Source organism: Anser anser (assembly GCF_964211835.1).
Source record: "Anser anser genome assembly, chromosome: 3".
Taxonomy (NCBI): domain Eukaryota; kingdom Metazoa; phylum Chordata; class Aves; order Anseriformes; family Anatidae; genus Anser; species Anser anser.
Window position 1 is genome coordinate 53,442,165 of NC_139722.1, and position 21,460 is coordinate 53,463,624.

Sequence of the window (21,460 nt, forward strand, 5' to 3'; positions counted from 1 at the left end):
ATATTTTTAGGGCACTAATCTCAATCTCAGGATTCCAGTGGCAGAATGTTTTGCTTGATTTGGATTAAATCACAAAACATGATTTTTTTTTTATATGGAGCATAGATCATAACAGAAATTTCATAGGGTTTCAGTGCAGATAAGTATGTTTAAGCTTGTGCAGCCTTTTGATAGTCAAGAAGATAGAAATGCCCACAAGGTAAATATTTGCTTGCCTTAACCTTCAGATCACAATTTTCAAATCAGAAATCACTTTATTTCTAGCTGTTTGACTTTCAAAATGGAATAGCTAGCAGCCAAGTCTTTCCCTCGCTTCTGTTTAGATCCCTGAAGCGAAAGACACAGTTGTACTTTAGGGACCTGAATGGTGCAGGATCCCAGTGAAGAAAACTAGACTTTGTATTGTAAAAGTGAAAATGGAAAGGAAGAACAGACAAAAAGGGTGGGAAGACTGGGGGTACACAGTGAGATGGACAAGGATAGAAGGACCCCTGCAGTGTAAAACGTGCTGAATTGTTTATGTTGTGGCTTACGTGTCATAAATTCATGAAGTACAGTAGACTGCATATTTATTCTCCAGTTTTTTCCATGAAGAGATTGCTTTAAAAAAAAAAAAAAAAAGTATACCATTGTGAGAAATTAATACTGTTATTTTCTCTTTAGACCATTCGCCAGAAATTCCCTCTCCTTACCACAAGGCGGCTTGGAACAAGAGGCCATTCAAAGTAAGGCACAATTATCTGTGTATCCACTTACAGAATACATTGTAGGAATTAAATACATTTCCATGCCTCCATAATGTGTAGTAATTGGTAGAGGAGGTATTCAGATGGAAAGCTGTTAGTGTTAACTTTCATGCACCTGATGAAACCGATACAGTGTTTGAATTTGAAAACATTACTGCAGGCATAGTTACTAAAACTAAACTGATTAAGCTTCTAAAACATCATCATTTTCAAAGAGCCTTTCACTGGTTGCAAATAACTTGTCAAAATGTTATATATGTACATATATGTATAAAAAAACATTTAACGTATTTTTACAGCCATTCATCTTTCTACAAATAATGTGCTATTTAACTGTGATTTGCCTTTTGCAAATCTGACAATTTTCAATCTGTTCTCTTGATAACAATAGTGATTTATTTAAAGACACCAGAAAAAAAGTATCTTAAATTTAGAAGAAATTATACATCTGCACTTTGTTATGGATAATTTTTAAAAACTCTAATTAGTACACAGTCTGTAGTGTATTCATGTATAATGTATCCAGTTGATTTGTATATTTCAACTGTGGAATGTTACAGAATCACAGAATCGTCTAGGTTGGAAGAGACCTCCAAGATCACCTAGTCCAACCTCTGACCTAGCACTAACAAGTCCTCCGCTAAACCATATCACTAAGCTCTAAATCTAAACGTCTTTTAAAGACCTCCAGGGATGGTGACTCAACCACTTCCCTGGGCAGCCCATTCCAATGCCTAACAACCCTTTCAGTAAAGAAGTTTTTCCTAATATCCAACCTAAATCTCCCCTGGCACAACTTTAGCCCATTCCCCCTCGTCCTGTCACTGGCCACATGGGAGAATAGACCAATCCCCACCTTGCTACAGCCTCCTTTAAGGTACCTACAGAGAGCGATAAGGTCGCCCCTTAGGCTGTGGGAATAGATATTTATGCATCACCTATGGCAAAATATTTTGCTAGATCAGATTCTGGCATTATCCTTTAGGCCATGACAAAGTTAGTGTAAAACTGTGGAGAACAGTTGGAGCAACATCCCTTACATCCACTCTCCCACCTGTGCCCTCATACCAAGGCTGCTGAGGAAGTACTGCTGAACTGTCCCCAGTCTGATTTTTTTTTTATTTTTAATTGAGAATCCTCCTTCTTAAGGAAATAAAAAAAATGTGTGGTGTATTGATGTAAGGAATGTAGAGAAGTCAAAATAACGCCGTAGGGTATTGCTGATGTCAAGGTATGAATTAGGTAATTTTAGGAAACCTCTGCCCTTGTTTGGGGAGTCACAAATACAATAGTGCTCTGTATTGCCTGAAACCAACACTGGTTCTGAGCTTTTCTTAGTGTTGTTCATTAAATTGTTGTTTCGATGTTTATTAATCTCTATTTATTTAAAAAAAAAAGTTTAAACTTAGTGTGCCCATACCATTCTACATAAAATAAGGCTAGTTATATAGTTTTATTCTTTTAAAGTAACTTTCAAAAAACTTAATGGCTTTCAATCCCAAATCTAATTTAGATCAGATCCTTATCTGTAAATTTCTATTGATTTCAAAATAGGTTTGTCCTAAAAATAAGACAATGCTATGAGGAGCAAATTAAGACAGGTATTGTGTCCAGCTTTCTGTGTATACATAGAAGTCAAACATTTATTATTAATGCCTATGTTTTGAGACATACATGCCTTTAAAATTGTGAGTAGGATTGTTCTCATGCTTAAAATTACAAATGTGTTTATGTAGATACTGAGTAAGACTCATTAAATTAGCCTTATAGAAGAAAGTACAAAGAGTTGATGGTTTACTAAAACACAACTGGAGACCAAAAAAACTATCAAAGAACAATTTTGCTAGTCAGTAAGATAGAAAACTAGAATATTGGTACTAAAAAGAGAAAATCAGACATTTGGTTTGTTTGGGAAAAGTATTTTTGAAAGGCTTAGCCTTGAAAGACAAAGGTATTCTTGTCTTTCAATAATCTATAAGCAAAACTCAAAATGAAAGGAGACTGAAAGAAAAAAAAAAGCAAAACAAAAACAAACAAACAAAAAAACCCACAAGATTGTGGTTTTCCTAAGTGCTCTGTAATATATTAGGAATGTCTGAAAGATGCATTGTTTACTTTTACAATTCTGGGGGGGTTGTTTTGTGTCGTTATGCTGGCCTCTTTTCCTACCTTAGATATATCAGAAATAGCCAGGCAAGCCCACCCTATTTTCGATGAAGAATGCACTGGAGATGCCATTAATGAATTTTAGGTTTTGTTGCATATACAAAATGGGAAATAATTTCAATTACAGATTTTAAAAGACATTATTTCTTTAGTATATCTCAAATATTTATTTTAATAAATCATTAATAAAAACGAAATCCAAAGGAAAGCCTGCATAGAGTGTTTTCCTTTCTATAATAAAGGGCAATTCTTGTTTAGCTTCTGTCACGGTCTTACAGTTTTGTAATCCATTGAGTTTTTTCAGGAAAAACAGAGTACACAATCTGTCTTGTAGTTGCTGAATAGAGTTTTTGAGGAGAGTTACATTTAGAAGGGTAGTTTATAAGGGAAAGAGATTTAATGGATTTTCTGCTGTGGTGAAGTTGAGCTATAGTTACAGGCGTAAGCTATTGTAGATTTAGTCAGCTTTGCAGATGGACATTTGCTGTTGTGTTTAAGTTTTTAGGAGATCTGGCATTTATAGTCCCCAGGAATATTTGACAACCTACTAGTTCATCAATGTCTCAGTTAAGTCTTACACTCATAACCTAGTGTATTTGGAGAACTACTTTCAAATCATAATGAATGAGAGAATACAAGGGGAAAAGACTGCCAAATGCTCATTTTATTTTTGATCTGACATACCTAATACATTGATAAACAAGATCCAATCAGGATCCAAACTTCAAAAAATGTCATGTATCTGCGTAATTTAAAGAGGTATGTTTCAAAACAAGTTTTTGACATGGGAATCTCGCCACAAAATTAATTGTGTCAGTGTAATTCCCTTTTCTCCGAGACTATCACAGAAGTACTTCATGGGCAGCTTTTCTTCAGCAGATCCAATAGTCCTACTGACCTTGGTGGTATTATATGCCATATTTTCATATGGATTAACTGTTCTTGAGCAATTTCCTCAAAGGGATGAGGCATCAGCAGGTTTTGTTTGAACATCTGGCATTTGTTTCTCCTTTTTTTTTCCACTGGATTTTTCCTCAGAGACTTTTTGTCTGCAATTCTCGTTTCCACTACAGTAGATTTACGTTGTTCTGGCTGTGCAGAAAAGAGCCTCGTAAAAGGCACAAGTGACAATATCTCCAGTTCAGAGACCGAATACGGCAGCAAGTAGTCACTGAGGAGTGGTAGTATAAGTAACAACCAGTATCTCTGATGTTGTGGATCATATCAGAACCATAGTCTCACTAATAAGGAACAAAGTCATTTCTGCTTTGGCCAGGTAGCAGTTAGTCATGCAAGTATCATTTATGGAAGTATTTTCATTAAATTAATATGTAAGGTAAGGGGCTGTTCACCAGTTACATTAAATGACTGGTTACTCACTGCTTTTGTCAGCTTGAACGCTAGATGTTGTAAGCAGTGTTGGGACTACTACTGGGACTGGTAGGAGACACTTCTTACTAGCGGTTAAATTCTAATTTTTTAAGCATGGTAGTGGAGTGACATTGTTTTAGTTCTGTTGTTAGTGTCATTATTTTGATATAATATTAGTAGGAGGAGTAACAGTACTAACTATTCCTGACAGTGATGTTTAGTGCGGTGGTATTGCCTGGGAGGCAATCATCATCCAGTGCTTAGATGTTGCAAAAGCATGAAAGGAAAAAGACAATTCCTTTCTAATGGAATCATTATTCTTATAGTGCAAAGAAAAGCTGCCTCCCTAGGAATAAAGCACCTTGCTGCATAGTGTATGCATACACAGTAACACACTGATAGAGCCTGGCTGTGGACAGAAGAAAACAAAGTAAGTCGGTTCCCTCTTCCATCCATTCCAAGGTGGCAGCCATTGTTTTTCTTCCACACCGAAACAAGTCCAAACTCTTTCTAACATTCACTTGAACTGAATTCCAGAAAGCATTGCTGATCTAAGCTGAGACACGGGTGCTGCTCTAAGGTGCAAGAACTTACATCAATGTTAGTTCTGAGCAGCATTTGTCATCTGAGGTTCTGGATAAAGGAGGGCCTTAAAAATGGGTCTAATAAATCCTTTCGACTATTTGAACTTTTGATTATTAAGAACTAACCTCAGAGTCTCTCTCCCTCTGTGTTTACATCCAACAACCTATTTGTACAGAGGTGTAAATACTAAAACACTCATTTAAAGAGTTGACCAAGAAAGTACAACAAACTAAACACAATTTTGTTAACAACACTACCCATGCTGCTCACTCCAGATTGCTGAATAGAAGGGGAAGACTTCTGTATCCCTGCTGAATGGGAGAAGACCCAGACCTGGAGCAGGTTCCAAATCCACCTTTTTGCATGGGCAGTGTTGAACATGCTACGGCCACTACCAGAATTTAGTTATATTCTTCATGGTACATGAATTACCTGGAGCAGCTATTCAGGAAAATGTGCATACTGCTCAGACCATACACACAGAAGGCTGTTTGAGCTCAAGTTACAATTTAATTTCTTTGTAGACTTTGATCAATGTTGAATCTTAGCTTTTATCCATGATGTCTGAAAACTATTATCTTATTTATTAGGAGTGATTTAGTGGGTTAATAAAACTGATACGGCAGCTGGCCCCATGATAACAAGTTATTGCAAGTCCCTGAACAGCTTAAGCCTATCATTTCCTTATCAGCTATCATTTCTGTCAGTGTATGCTAAAATCAGGGCTACTAGCTACATAGGAACATATGTTATAATAAGCCACTGAAATTAAGAGAAAATCAGTTTAGTTTGTTCTTTAAAAGGTTTGTTACAAAAACAGAGAATAAGTTCCTTATGATGACTGATTTCCTTTTATGAATTGTACAATAGAAATATAAGAGTGGAATATACATGTAAATAGGCACATAAAGAGAAAGAAGGTACTTGAAGATGTAGGTTAAAGATATTGTCAGTGTGTCTGGAATGGGTCTACTGCAATCAGCAGGGAGTAAAAAATCAAAAAAGTCAAAAATCAACAGGGAGTCAAAGCTATTCAGCTAAGGACTTAGGTGTGTAAGAGAATAAAGATCTTTATACCTTATTCCTCTGTGAAGTACTCCAGACAGAACTTTAAAAGTACAGATTATAATTTATTTATTCTTTTATTGCTTCTGTGTCATGACTGGAAAGCTGTACTTTTTTAGTACTAAAAATTCAAGGAAATTAGAAAGATAATTTATATGCCTTTAAGACACACTGAATAGATACCGAAAAAAAAAAATCTATTCTGCAGTTGAAAATAAAAAAAAATGAAAGGAGTAAATTCCGGTATCTTGGGGCATTCCAGAACACGAACAAGTACTGTGCCTGCCATCAGAAAGCTGAGAATCCAAATCATATGACAGTTCCTGTTTCTAGCCCAAATATGTTTATACTGAATTAGATGTGAATAATCTAGATATCGAATCCTAACTTTGTAAAGAATTACTGATTTTCTTTGGCCTCTGGCCCACTTCAGCTTTAACAGCAGGGAATTCCAATTTTGTGGTGAAAGCGTGAGGTTTTATTTTTAGAATTTACAAAATGACGTGTGATTGAGAGATTTGGGGTGTTGGAATGAGATGCCGGCAACTGCTTGTTAACATTGCCAATTACAAATAAATTACTCTGCCTGTAGCATTTTTAAAGAACTGGTCACAGCTCTATTTAGTGTTTCATCCTGTGCAAATTCAAGATTAAGTAAATGCTATTATTTCAAAGGATCCATACATACGCATTTTTAAGACTTCTTGTGTCATGTTTAAACTAACTGAATTTCCATGAAAGAGGAAAAAATGTTCATGCCTTTAGCATTTTTGCCAGAACTCTGTCTAATATTAGAAATTTTCAGATTCAGGTGCATGGCTCAAGTCCATCTGTTTAATACCCATAAACCAAAGCTGTTGGTTGAAAACCTTCAGGACTTTAATTCACAACAGAGATGACGCACTACTGTATCTGAAAAGGAGGCCAACTGTCCAGCATTATGACATTTAATGAAAGGTCACATTTAATGAAAGGCATCCTAAACCACCTTCAAGTGTCACTTTGATTTGATCAGTCAGTTCTGACTTTACTGGGTAAAAAGAGAACTGTACTGAGCAGATGGTCCTATGTCTGAGCTTCTGAGTATGAACAGATATTTTAAAATGCTCTGTTCACCACATCACCATTCATCAGAGAAATATGCTTATGGGGAAAGAAAACTAACAGTAGCGAAATAGGCAAGAAACTCTTGGCCTTGCTAAGGGTCACCAGGTACCTCTGTGTTCCAGTGATATTACGTAGACTCATAAATTTCAGATGAAAAATAAAACCTGTGATGCCATAGGTTTATGCAGCCACTTTCTGCCACAATTTCTTGGCTATAAAATCCTGAGTGCACCCAATAGACTGTCCAGAAACAGAATGACTATTTCAGATGAGATTTTCAAAGACACCTAGGCTAAGCAAACATATCACCATAATGAACATCTCCTTAATTATCATTTGTATCTAATGCCTTTAGTCAGCATTGTAAATGTAAAGCATTTGAGGTTTTTGTTCTTACCTGCAACCATCCCATACAAGAGCAAACAAAAAGATTGTAAATTTTTATTTATTTTTGTTTTAAATGGGCATCACCAGGAACATCAGAGATGAGCTGAAAACTCACGTGTTCTATTAAACTATCGGCCAGAGGATTTGTGCCTTAAGAGTGAACTTTTATGCAAGTCTTTGAGATGTTTCAGTGAAATTAGTGCAATGATCTTGCAATGTACTCTCTGTATGTTATGCTTGGTTTGCAAGTAAGGTACTTCAACAGCAAGTGTTACTTTGAAGCAGTTCAGTTAAACCTACTGCCATGGTGTTTTCAAGATGACTTTAGTTAAAACCAAATGATCCTTAATATGCAGTCCATAACATTCTTAGACAAGTTTGGTTTAACTCCACTTTAAATGTACTTTGTTGAATTTATAAGACAGGGCCTATCACCCTTGATAGATGAACTCAAGCAAACTTTGCTATGACTGAAGAAGAAAGAGCTGCCCCCAGCTTGCTCTCCTGCCCTGCTCCTGGAGGTCACTTTTGTAGCAAAATCAGTGGAAAGCAGTATCTACAGCATAGCTAGTTTTCTTAGCACCAACCCACCCTCTTCAGTGTCTTTGGTTAAGGTGTTGTGCTCAGAAATGCAAAGGCTGAGCAATAAACATGTTTCCTTCTTTCGTTTCTGTTTTTGGAGCAATAATCTCCAGGAGAGCAGTGAGGGAAACAATTGATGATAACTGCTTAAGCAACTAAATAATGCAGCAGTCAGTCAGCCTACAACCTGAGAGATGAGTGGATGAATGAGTTATTGACATTGCTAGTCACAGGAGGCTGAACACTAATTTATAGTGGAGAAAATTACTGGGGAGTTATTTTTAACTGAAAGGTGCTCTGTAGAACTCTAAACGTAACAGCAGTAAGCCTGATAGATTACACCTGATGGATCAAACCCTTGCAACAAACTGGACATAAAATGAAAGAGAAAGCATGTCAGGGAAAAGAGATATAACATGTTTCTGGGAGATTTGTTCTTCCAGCAACATTCTTGAAAGAGAGAAAATGTTTTAAATTTAAGGAAGATGCCAGCCTTGAATTTTGTATCAAATCGTGACAATACTGTTTTCTGAGACCAGATTTTTTCTATGCCAGTGAAAGGAATAAGTGGAAACTGTAAAGAAAAGCTTTCATGTAGCATCGAAAACCAATTTGACAGTTTGTTTTATGTCACACAGAAATAAAAACACCCCTCTTTTTTCCGCAGGTATCACTATTATGGAATTGGCATTAAAGAAAGCAGTGCATACTACCACTCTGTGTACTCTGGAAAAGGCTTAACCAGGTACAATAACATAGCATCTGAGACATAGCTTCTATCCCTACTTTAGAAAGATGGTCAGTGAAAATGTAACTTTAAACTTCCCTAACAAAGGTATTTATAGGACATTAATTGTTGTTGATACCAGAACTAATATTGCTGTATATGTCAGTGTCTGGCATTCACAGGTTTAGGCAGCAGTTTGCTCCCTAAAGACACTGATTTTAATTTAACAGCTTGATCTAGATCTCTTGTTTGTATCTTCCAGTATGGCCTCTTTGAAGTCAGAGTAGAGCTGCATCAGCTTACATCATAAGAGGATTTGTTAGTGTAAAGCAGCAAAACACGGTTTCCAGAACACTTGTCTCATTTTGTTTGCTTGTGTGTCACCCTCCAATTTCTTTCCCCAGGACAGCTTCCCATTATGAAACGTCCGGAGAACGGTGTGAAGCTGGCACCTGTGGGCAGGAGGGAGGGGTCAGTGTAGATTAATATTTACAGATCCTTTGACTGGCTAATATCAGTTTAAACCTAACCCAGGAAGCTCTAATTATATTTATTTAAGGGACAGCTAGCAGGATCAATACGTTACGATAGCTGCCTGTTGGTTTGCCAAAGATTAATAGTTCGTAAAACAAATGTCTCTGTTCACATATGGCTTGAATGATGGCTTTCATTGTCTACAGCAGTGTGCCTTTATAAGTGGGGACTCTGAGAAAGGAAAGGAATAAGGGACTTTATAAACACACACAGAAAATTCAGTTGCTGGCAGATTCAGGTTATACCCAAAGAGACTTTTCCCAAACAACGGGGCAAGTGTAAAAACTGAGGGTAATGTTGCCAGTAATGCTGAAAAGGTGGGATCTTTCTACTGCAGGACTTCAGGTGTAAGACTCGAATATGCTATTTCTCTATCCATTATTTATCCAGAGCTGCAGAGGTGTTGCTGGTACACAGCTAGATGCAGTTCTTTCCATAATGCAACATTATCTTGAACAAATTGTTCATTTAATTGACTAAAACCAGTTATTTTCACTTAAAGGAATATAGCCACACTTAGTCCTCAGCTTTAGGTCAGCCAGTGCCCTTTTCTTGCAAAGATCTGTCCTTTCACAATCTAGCCATGATGAAGGCAAAGAAATTGGAGATTGTACAAAATTCCTCAGGGATGGATTTTCAATGGTATATCCTCACTTAAATATGTACATAGGTACTCCCCAAGATTTTCATGAGTACTTACTGTTCTGACAACCCCTATTTCAAATGAAAGATTCTTATGCACCTTTGAAAATCCCACACTCTACATATCTGTATCTTTAGGCAACTTATGCCAAATCCTCCAAAGGAATCACGTCTGGAAATTCCTAAAATTTAGGTAATTTTTTTCCCCAAGGAATGTACAGATTTCTCTAGTTGTCCCTACAATGAATGAGAAGTGCTTTAAAAATGACATCTGGAGAGATCAGAAAGTAGATAAGTCAGAAGAGCATCTAAGGTGCATCAGTAGCAGTCTCACACTGCGTAACAGCAATCTGATGTTGAAGAACTGAAGCCAATTTGAATCAATCCATCCCAGACATATAAACTGTAAGACCTACTTGGGAAGCTTGTTCTGAATACTGTGCTGCCCTGATTTCTGATACAGCCTTTATAAAATAGCTTTCTGGTGTACTGCTAGCATTTCTGTTACACTAAGCAAGGCAGAAAGAAATATGAGGAGAGGGACTAGATTCTCATCTTATGAACTGCTTATGATTCACTAGTAAGGAACCTTTTAGTTGTGTTAGGACTTGTGCTCTCATGTTGGAGGTGTTGAATTTCCAGGGTCCAGCAGACACTAGCTAATTTAGAACAGAAGCTCACATGCTGACTTTGAACACTCTGGGCCATCACTGTGTTTGGATATGGCTATATGAAGACAATGATGCGGTAGCCTGGGTTTAATAACAGGCTTCTGGAGAAGAAAAGTCAGGTAGTGTAAGGATTCAAAATAGCGAGTGAATGTGCCAGTTGCTGGATGCTGGATATAATGATCCATCTTAACCTCTGCCCTTTGCCTGATATCTGTTCTAGTAGGTAAGCTATAAAAATGGTTTCTGAGTCAAACTGGGAGCAGAAATAGGCAGGGAAAATATATGATTTGATGATGGTATCAGATCACACCATGCCTACCAGCACAAATAAAGGCATATGGAGGTCTTTACCACAAGACTTGCATATTAGATAGCAGCTTGTCAAAAGATTAGAAGGGGCCTTGGTTTAGTTGCCTAAATATAGGCCTCTACTACCATTTCAGATTTAATTGTCATTCAAATATTGATATTTAGGTAATTGAGCTGAGCACAGTAGTCCTTAAAAGCATGGTTGTCAATGCCTGAATCTTTAAATTCTGCTGTAAATTGACCTCCTAGTTCCTTTAAATATCAAGCCTTGCAGTGTGAAAGGTCCATACCTAACACCAAAATTGTTGGTATACACATCATTTTGAGAAGCTAGAGATAGTGATTAAGGCTCTGGAAGAGTAATGCTAGCAGATGCTGTTTAGTGTTCTTATTGTACATTCTGCATACTTTATGCTGTACACGTGGAAATCCACAGTCCATAACAAAAACATTTAGCTGTGAAGCTAATTAGCAACTCGCAGTCAAACTGAGTTACACTTTTTTTCATGCTCATCTATCAACAAACCAGGAAATTCTGAAGGTAACTAACATATGATGAATCATCGCATGATGTCCTGGGCAGGTGGAATTCCATAGTCCCTCAGCCTCTGATTGTCTTTTCTGTCAGCAGAGCATCAGAACAGTAGGAAATCACAATATTGCTGCTAATAATTATAAGACTTCATATCGCCCACAGTATCTTACCAGCTAGCAGAACAGGAAATAATGATCAAGCAAGCCGTAGTTATCTTGCACATCTATTTTTAGGATGATCCTTTAGAATCTCTATCCTTACACATCCTCTAGTGAAGAAGCTACAATTTAAAATGTGTGTTTTCTAATTTTTGCATTGAAGAGTTGCCTCATACTCCAATAACGTCATTTGGAATCTCTGAATTGGACTATTAATAGCACAGTCACAATACTGCAACGTATTTTTGACAGCTAATGAATCTTTCATCTCAGAAATTGATTTTGCCTACATCAGAATAATACTGTGGTGAAAGAGAGTGAAAGAGCATTACATTTTCTTCATTTTTCCAAGAAGTGTAAATTCCAGATTTTTTTTTCTATTCTGAGTTTTCTCATCTGTATCAAGAACATTATGAATTTCCTGGACTCAAGGACCTGCACTTATGGTCCCCTTCTGATATTTGCAAAGTTGCAAAGATTCAGAGAAAAATAACTGAAACTGAGTTTCGTACATTGTTTGGTCAATGATCTGAATCTTCATGTTTAAAATATATCTTTCAGCAGGTTTCCCTGATACCCTCAGGCACTTACATGCCAATGGCAGAAGTTAAGGAAAAAAACATCAATTTTATTCTTATTACATTTGGAGAATCATAGTCATTTTTCCAGTTGATCTATATTATATAACTATTTTATATGTATATATAGGTATGTATGTATGTGTATATGCTTGCATGTATGTGTGTGTATATATATGTGTGTATATATATATAAATACAAATGTTGTGCTTATGAAAAAGTAATTAAATACATTTATTTTCAAAGGTTCTCTGGAAGCAAGTTGAAGAATGAGGTAAGTGCTGTAGTCAGTTTCCTTTCACTTCTGTCATAATCAAAATAGTATTTGTGACCTGTGGTTTTGTTCACATTCATTTCTTTGAAAATTTCAGCAGTATTTCACATTAAAGATTAGACTGCATAACCCTTTTTCATGATCCTGAGTATTTGCTCTTCTAAATACTTTAAGAAAAATCAGATTAGAAGGCAGATTCCAGGGTTCATATTCCAACCTAGCTCCTCACAACTGCAGAAGTTTGTAACAGACCCTCCTACAAACAAAGGATCAGTGTCTAGCTTCTTAATTTTTTGCATCAATTAATTTTGTAGGACTTTTTGAGAATCTCTGGTCTGATTGGAAGTGAGAAAATGCTTTTAATAAACTGAACTTTATACCTTTTCACCAGCATTATATTTTAATATTTTTGGCTCTTCATAACATTTTACTATGATCCATCTTTATGCTGCTTTTGATTGCTAGACAGAACAAACAGCAACTCTATTCACTTTTGATCAGCCTTATAGCCTTTCACTGTACTTCACATTTTAATTTAGTTCTAGGAAAAAAAAAAAAAAAAGTTTTGTAAAAGGCTTGTCTCCAATTTCTATCAGAAATATCCCTTCTGTTGAATCGTAGAACTGTGTGTGTTTGTTTCACAAATAACTTACAGTTTCACTACTTTACCCTCTGGGACAGTCACTGTCATTCTAGTCATATTTGTACTAGAAAATGACAGATTCTTGCGCTTCCTATATTAATAGATAGGGATTGCTCACAGGATTGTTCTTTGGCACTGAGTTCAACTGCAATGTATAGCCTTTATCAATACTATTAAACTCCTAATCCTACAAAACAACATAGTCACATCTCAGACACAATGCCAAGGAGAAAAGCCCCTAGCATGCAGTAGCTGTTGAAGCGTGTCTGATAGTTGTTGGCAAGAGCCAAAACAAGGCCAGGAATAATAGTGAATAATACCATTCCAATATTGTCTGGGAACATTTCCTGACTCCATTTAATTTACCAGATTAAATATAGCCTCTGTGATCAACTGATACACAACTGGTTTTCTCCTTTTTCATTTCCAGATAAGCAATTCCTAGCTGATAGCAGAAATTCTTATTGGTCCCTGAGAGTGTAGCTTTACTTTATTGATTTTCACCCCCTTTATTGCCATTATCTCAAAGCCATCCAGGTCTTTCTACGTGACCTCTTGGTCTTCCTCTTTACTGATGATTTCATTAGCTCATGTCAGCAAATTTAATCTATGAAATATTCAATGCCATCAGTCCCAAGTCTGATCTTTGAGAATCTTTACTTCAATTCCTTTTCAGCCCAGAATTTTCACTGTCAACACAACATGTTAGCATTACAGCTAGAGTCAGTTTCTTAAACATTTTACATTCTTCTACTAATCCCTATTCTCACCAGCATAACTAATCATTTCCCATGGTGACACCACGTCAATTATTTTAGAGAGGTTCCAGATTAGATCTGCTCTATTTTCCCCATTCAGATAATCAGCTATCTTATCCAAAAAAAAGATAGTGCTATGCTGGGGATATCCCCAACATATTCAAGGATTTATGAGCACTGCTAAAACATTCGTTCTTTCAGGATTGGAGGATGAAAATTTCTGGTTCCCTTGGCATAAATGAATGAATACACACATTCCTTCCATCTCAGATATGGAATTCTCAATCTATTGGGAATTCACAGTCCCATAAACCTGTCTTGCTTCTGCCCCAAAGTTCAATGCGTTGGTCCTCCCAGAAAAAGAATCACAAGGAAGTCAGTGGAAATAAATGACAAAAGACATACCAGTGTGAGGTTTCATTTGTGTGGTTTTATGTTATCTGAAATTGCTCAGACAGGTCTTAAGAGAAAAACAGGCTTCTGTGGTCAAAACTGAATTTCAGTAATGTCAGTTTACTAAAAATTTGGCAAGATGCTTTCCATTAAATTGAATAGGTGATATATCTTTATTCATTTGCTTGAAAGCACATGCAATTAGGTATTCCAGAAAGATTTACAATGATTGCATAAGGTATAATTCCCAGTAAGAACATAAAGACATTGAAAAGATGTTAAAGTACTGATTGTCTAAATATACTGAGTAAATGGCATTTGAATGAACACTTATTGAGTGCCAGGGACACTGTTTACTTCTGGTATGTTTTATCACGTTTTCTAGTATTCTCTCTGTAGGGGGAGATATCAGCAAATTCTTTTATCTAAACCAGTTAGTGCACCATTAGAGTCTGCATGGTTAATTAGGCAGATAATATTACTGTCATTATCTTAATGTTAAATGGCCATTAGAAACAGATGGCATTAAATTGAAAGGCAAGTGGCAGTGGGTTAAAATATTAAGCCTAGAGCTGAGGCACAGTCATATAAGTCCATTAGCAAGGTACAAAACATTGCAAATTATCTTCTTTTAAACCACCCACCACCATCACTGCCTTCTTTTAAAAGAACTAATCTCTTTTAATCAGACATTTTCATATATTTAATGGGTAATTACATCATAAAGTAATTGAAATTACTCCTATTATTAAACAAAACAAAACGAAACTCCTGATACTTATAGGCAATTACAAAACTGCAAAAGTATTGATGTGAAGAAGTACTTATGTTTAAATTTCTCTAATTTCTTTGACTTAGAGTGTATATGTATTTGGATAGTAGATAGCACAGGCAAAGTTTTTTTATGTAATATAAGTACTCATTCTTGGCTATCTGTTTTGGTAGACATTCCACCCTATAAAAATAGGGGATAATATATATGTTGAATAAACCAGGTACAGCTATAGTTTTCTGAATACAGTATTTGAGATAATTTCACATGAAACTGGCCTCCAATTGGTGAGTTTTTGGGAAAATATTCTCTTTTGCACTTCTTTATGCTATATTTATCTATATACCTATTATTCCCAGTTAAGTCAAATCTGACTGTATGTAAAAGGGTAGCGAAATACCACTTCAAGTACTATTCAAATGTCTAGGGCATGGACATAAATTCCTTCCATTAGTACAAAAGGAATCTGTATAGAAGTAGTGGATTTACTGCAGGAATATGCAGTAGGCATGCTCAAGCCCCTATGCAAGGCCTTGACATGAGGACTGGGTGGACTGAAGTGGAACAAAGGGTTTCAGCCAAATAGTCTTTGGATTTGAATGCAATCCTATGAGAATAAGCACGATTCATTCAGTAAAGACAGCATGATAGTACAGATTTCATTGCTTCTCTTGAGGATGAGGGTTTCATCTTATATTGTTTTAGAGCTTAATAAGCATAATGTGGTATGCATTATTAATATAAGCATAGTAACATTATATCACTACAGAATATGACTTTTCTACTTTGTGGAGAAAAAGACCAAACCAGATTCTGTGAGAGTATTGTTACAAACCTAAACAAAGATTGATTTATCTTATATTGCTTCTGGTTAGTAAATGCATGTACAAAGTGGCTGTTGTTTCATCCTTTGCAAATCTCATCTCTCCAAAGGCTCACATCTAACTATTCAAGATGTTTTCTCAGTCTGTAACTAGTACAAAATGTGTTTATGATATTTCAGAAGTTACAAGCCAAAGAGGCTAGAGAGGTGACCTCTAAGAACTGCAAGGAACTCTCAGATCAGCAGAATTTAATATAATTCAAGAAAAGTTTGTCTTGTCTCCAGGTCAGTGTTGACAGTGCATCAGTAAAGTAGCTAGAGAACATGAAACCTCTGGGAATACTATTGTTACTGAGATATAAAACTGAGATCATATTGTTAATAACCCCCCTTTCTTTTTTATTTCTGTTGTTGTTAAAGAGTTAGCCCTAGCAAAATAATATATTCCTTTCCTGTAAGTCCCTTTGAAACTGCATTTCCTCTTTCCAGGCTCAGTCTATGACCTCTGACTTGGAACTTCAGGACTGAGTTGCTGTACAGGGCTCTTTCTATTGTGTAGATCTGTGACTGTATGTGCCTGTACTACCCAGCACAGTTTTATTCTGTCCTTATGGACAAAAATGTTCACAGAACCAAGTCTAGTGTCTCTGAGGTGAATGGCCAAACTTTCTGTCATTTCAACAGATTATGAGGAAGCCAGCTAAAATCAGCATCATGCCCCAGGAGGGCATGCAGCTCAGGATCCTGCCTTTTTTTCCTACAAAGCTCTTGGTACATATGTTTATGTGTATCTATTTCAATACAGTAGGAGACAGAACTGGAAGATATTTTCTGGGGCTTCACATCAAGTCTTCCACAATCACAGATACCTATATAATAAATACATCATTCAGAAGTGTCCATAGGCCCTACATGCCATCACACCTATAATGCCATAAAATATTATCAAATTTTATGATAAACGAAAATAGTGGTTATTGTAGTAAAACAGCAGAACCCACAATTGTAATGCTATCAGAGAGGGAAGAGAGCAGATGAAATCAATAATACTACCAGTACCCTATATCCTTGCACAAGAAAGATACATATTCAGTAAAACTTAGGGTTGCTCTGAGGATGTCACAAGCCTTTACTGTAGAGGAGAGTAACAGATTATATTCTACTTTAGCTTTTAAACACAGGCTAACTTCAAAGCTTGTAGAATTCCATGAAGTAATGTGTCTCGAAGGCTGCATCATTCTGAAAATTCAAATTGGTAGAATTTAGATCTAGGGGCACGTCCTTAATTGCTTTTCTGAGCAGAAATCCAGATCTGGATAAGTATCATTATTTTGAAGGATGATCTGAATGTAAATATTCTGGAATGTTGAGAGACTCTTTAGGTAATATACAAATTCAGCAGAAATTGTTTGACTCAGCTAAAGCTGTATTAAGTACTTCAATGCTACTGTTTTTCCCTCACATTTCAGGGTGGTTTCACTCGGAAATATTCTCTGAGTTCCAAAACTGGAACTCTCCTCCCAGAGTTTCCAAGTGCTCAACATCTTTTGCTTCAGGGGTGCATTTCTAAAGACAAGGTAAAATATGAGCTACTTCTCTTCTAACTTACAGATCAAAAATTGCCACAGAATGTTTCTTCATATCTTAGCCTTTGAGGTATTGACATGAAAGAGCCAGAAATGTCCACAATCAAACAGAGGTGACTGATTTATAGAGGGGGCAAACCTTTACTAACACCGATTAACTGGCTCTCCACTGGAAAGGTGGTTGAATTATTTACCTATTAACTGACCTAGTATTTTACAAACTGATGGTATGTAAGACAGGGAGAGCTAAACAAACAAATAACTCAGAGTTGTATTCATTCCAAATGCCTTTGGATTTAAGGTAAATTTTGTTCTGATTAGATCAGAACAAATAATTCACAACAAATAATTGGATGAACTTTACACTCATTCATTAATTGTTTGAAAATAATCAGTGAAAATCTGACTATATGGGATTTTGGGGATTATCCTAAGGGTTAGTTAGAAGTATTTCTGTAGTATGTTTTATGTCTAACTGATTGCATGTGTGTTAAGTCTGTGTTATATTTCTGATCTGCTAAATTACTGAACTGTGCTAGACATCTTTCTGGTACAAATTGTGAACTCTCTAGCTTAAACAACAGTATGGGTCCTGATGGTGGTTGTCTTGAGATACATTGCTTTAATGATTTTTGTTTTATAACCCATACATTGCTTTTAAGTTTGTTCTGTAAAAGTAGTGAAGCCTGGGGTTCCTGATGTGAAGAACTAAACAAAAGGAGCCATCTGTAGAACACAGATCTTAGGTGGAAATCTTACAAGTTCTAAAGAAAGCCCAAGAACTGGTGTCCTCAGTAGTGTACATCACCTGCTGCAGTAGACTCCATTAGTGAATTGACATCTCTCATATATACAGTGTTCTTGTAACATGTAAATCTGAGGAGAATTTGAGGTTCCTTACAGATCCAATACAACACTGTAAGAAAAACTGGATTTTACCACACCAACAATGAACAAAAAGATAAAACTCATTTTGTCTTCATTTTGAATTGGCAGTGTGCATTTGCTCTGGTGTTGGGACCAGGTGACCCAAGGGCCCAAGAGGGCCCGTTGTAGGTGACTTCCTCTGGGAACAGACTCCTGGAGTTACAAGGATGATGGGGGAAGAGATATGAATTTACGTGTGTGTCTTCCTCTTTCTCTCTCCTTTTTCCTCATTCCTTGTTCTTACTTCCCGTTTTCTTTCTCTATTGTCTTTCCCCTCACTCAGCTTATCTGGCCAAGAGTTATTGAACTCTCTCCTGCAGTTCACACTGTTATCCCTTCACTTACTGTCCCATCACTCAGTCCCCTAAATTAAGATTCATCCAAAATAATATGATTACAACAATATTTAAAGCTCTGACAGAGGACAAAAGTTAAATGACATTTACAAGTCTTTAAAGTCAAGGAAATGCCTAAGTGAACTTTAGATACTCTGTTGAAGCACCACACATGAAGTTAGACTCCTTCATTAAAGGTCTTAAAAATTGTATGCAGCTGAATTTGCTGGAGATTGCGTAAATGTATCAGTCTGCGCTAAAACAAATTGATAGTTTCTGCATTTTATGTTTCTGAAGAAAATAACCCAAAACTCAAATTTTCAACAAACCCTTAAAAAAAAAAAAAAAGCCTCATAATGTTCTTGAATCTCAGCCTTTGCCACTCTTTTTCAAAGACATGTAGCTACAAAAGGAGTTGTGAAAGTCAGTAAAGTACATTCCAAAGAAATCTGTATGTGAGACCTATTGAAATAAAGCTGTACTAAATTCATTCAAAACCTGGGACTGGTTTGCTGGGGAAGTTCACAAGCTGTAACAAAACTTTTCATGATTCTAGACAGTAAGAATGGTTTTGCTAGCATCCATCTTTCTTTCCTTCAAATATTTTACAAAACTCTTGTTTTGTAATTTACTACAAATCTTAAGATTTATGGTAATATTTTACAAACTCTTGTAATATCTCTGCAGGGTTATTAAAATAAGGGAACACTCCACTCAGATAAATTAGCCTGATGAGATGAAAAGGAGTTCTGCTTTTTAAAGTTCAGTTCATGTAAGGCAGCGATTAAACTTTGACCAAATGACTGGCAGCTATTTTCTCATTTGTCCAACTAGATGATGTTTCAGAACACTCATAGACGCCTATAGTAGCCTAATGATTAACTTGCACTACTCTTTAGGATTAATCTTAGCTTTCAGAAAGTGAATTTACCTTGCCATCTGACTGGCTAATCTAGCTATTGTCTTACTTTGATATCCACATGTTCACATTGTATACAGGATTCAAATGCTACAGTTCTGACAGTAACATTGAGACTTAGAGATGTGGATAAAAAAGAGAGTTGAATGATGTCATCACTTCAAGATATACAGACTCTACTTGTAATTATGCATTGTAATACAGTTTATTTTGTATGTTTAAATTCTAGCTACAGAAAGCTACAGATCACTATAGCAAGAAAGGAGAGAGAGCTAAGAAACTGTTTAATCTTTCTTTCTTCCAAAATAGGTAGATACTCTTATCATGATGTACAAAACACACTGTCAGTGTGTCCTTGACAATGCAATTAATGGGAACTTTGAAGAGGTAAGTTTGTTTGAATACACATTCTTGGTATATATGCACAGGCAGACAAGAAAGCATTGTTTATGTCCATGATTCTTGTTCTTTTAGATTCAGCATTTCTTATTACATTTTTGGCAAGGAATGCCTGACCATCTTCTTCCCCTGCTCGAAAATCCTATCATTGTTGACATCTTCTGCGTTTGTGACTCAATTCTGTATAAGGTAAGTTAGGTATTTAGTTCAATGGATAATCTCAGCCATAGTATAGCTTTTGCTTGTGCAAAAATAATATCAAAGAATATCAGGATGCCCCGCTATATAGTTAGAAAGATTGTCATACCCTCTATAACACGTTTGACAACTACCTGTCAATGGGAGGAAATAATTAATGGCTTAATAAAAAACACCAAGCAGTCAAAGGAAGAGACTTGAGGCTGTTTAGCACCTACTACCTTATTGTCATACATTTGTCATTCTTTAATGTACAAAAACAGGGGAAAAATACACAAAGGAAGAAAACAGGTATGTCTTAGAAACATATCAAGCTATAAAGTAAGAAGGTGATTAGCACTGAAGATCATAATTACTACCCTGGAGATGAGTCATTAAACCTCATTTACTTGTAGAGGTTATATTGTACCTTGTGTTTATGAGGCTTTTCCTGCTATAAACCTGATGTCCCAGTAGATCAATACTAACTCTACTTGTAATAAATATGTAAAGTGACAGAAGAAGAAATACTACAGGAGCCCAAATTAGAAAACTGATAAGGTAGAATTACTCAAAGATCATAAATCTATCATTCTCTCTCTTGTCCATCTCACCATTTCTCACTCATAATCATGTTAGATATTCTTGGCAGCACAGCTGCCAGAAAGGAGGAGGAGTACTACTGTAGTTTTATCAAAGTGTTTGCATTACTGGTGGAAACAGATTTTTGGAATATAGTCCAACAACTTTGTCCCCTGCAATAAAATGCCCCAGGAGGCAGGCCAGTTGGCAGAGTCTTTTTGCCAACACAGTTCCTCACCACACTTAGCCATAAGAGATTTATCCTAAACCCTGAACACCTTCAGTGCCACATGCAGTATGGTAAAAGAAAGAGTCAAACAGCTCTTGAGAACTTGGAAGGTTACTCTACTGTAAGACAGGAGTGATAACACTTTATTGTTTTACTAGCATGCTGCAAAGAGGCATATATTAGGAATGGGAGATATCTAGGTATATGATAAATATATATAATACATATGTTCCTATCTAATAGTGTTGGGAGAAATCTAGACAGTAGGTTGAATGGCTTTATTCTGTATAAACTCCCTGTCCTTATCACTTTATAATCTAAGTAGATAAGACATGAATGAATAAATGGCCAATGGAAGCTTGATATCATTTTCTGTTACCTTTTTGAAGGTCCTTACAGATGTACTCATCCCTGCAACGATGCAAGAAATGCCAGAAAGGTAGGTATAATAACTCTATATTCTGATTGCTAGGCATGTT

At 36.2% G+C, this 21,460-nt stretch overlaps 1 protein-coding gene across 5 annotated transcripts in view; it reads left to right on the plus strand.

The window, feature by feature from the left end:
- RFX6 (regulatory factor X6) overlaps positions 1–21,460 on the plus strand; it is a 42,081-nt gene that overhangs the window by 6,020 nt on the left and 14,601 nt on the right. For 2 of the 5 annotated variants that reach the window (XM_083828990.1, XM_083828989.1), the window contains exons 4-10: positions 664–725; positions 8,677–8,754; positions 12,411–12,438; positions 17,297–17,404; positions 19,904–19,981; positions 20,069–20,182; positions 21,371–21,420. In XM_083828990.1, the coding sequence (XP_083685116.1) occupies positions 664–725; positions 8,677–8,754; positions 12,411–12,438; positions 17,297–17,404; positions 19,904–19,981; positions 20,069–20,182; positions 21,371–21,420 (518 nt within the window). The remainder of the gene's footprint in view (positions 1–663; positions 726–8,676; positions 8,755–12,410; positions 12,439–17,296; positions 17,405–19,903; positions 19,982–20,068; positions 20,183–21,370; positions 21,421–21,460) is intronic. The other 3 variants (XM_083828991.1, XM_083828992.1, XM_083828993.1) reach the window with 3 other exon arrangements.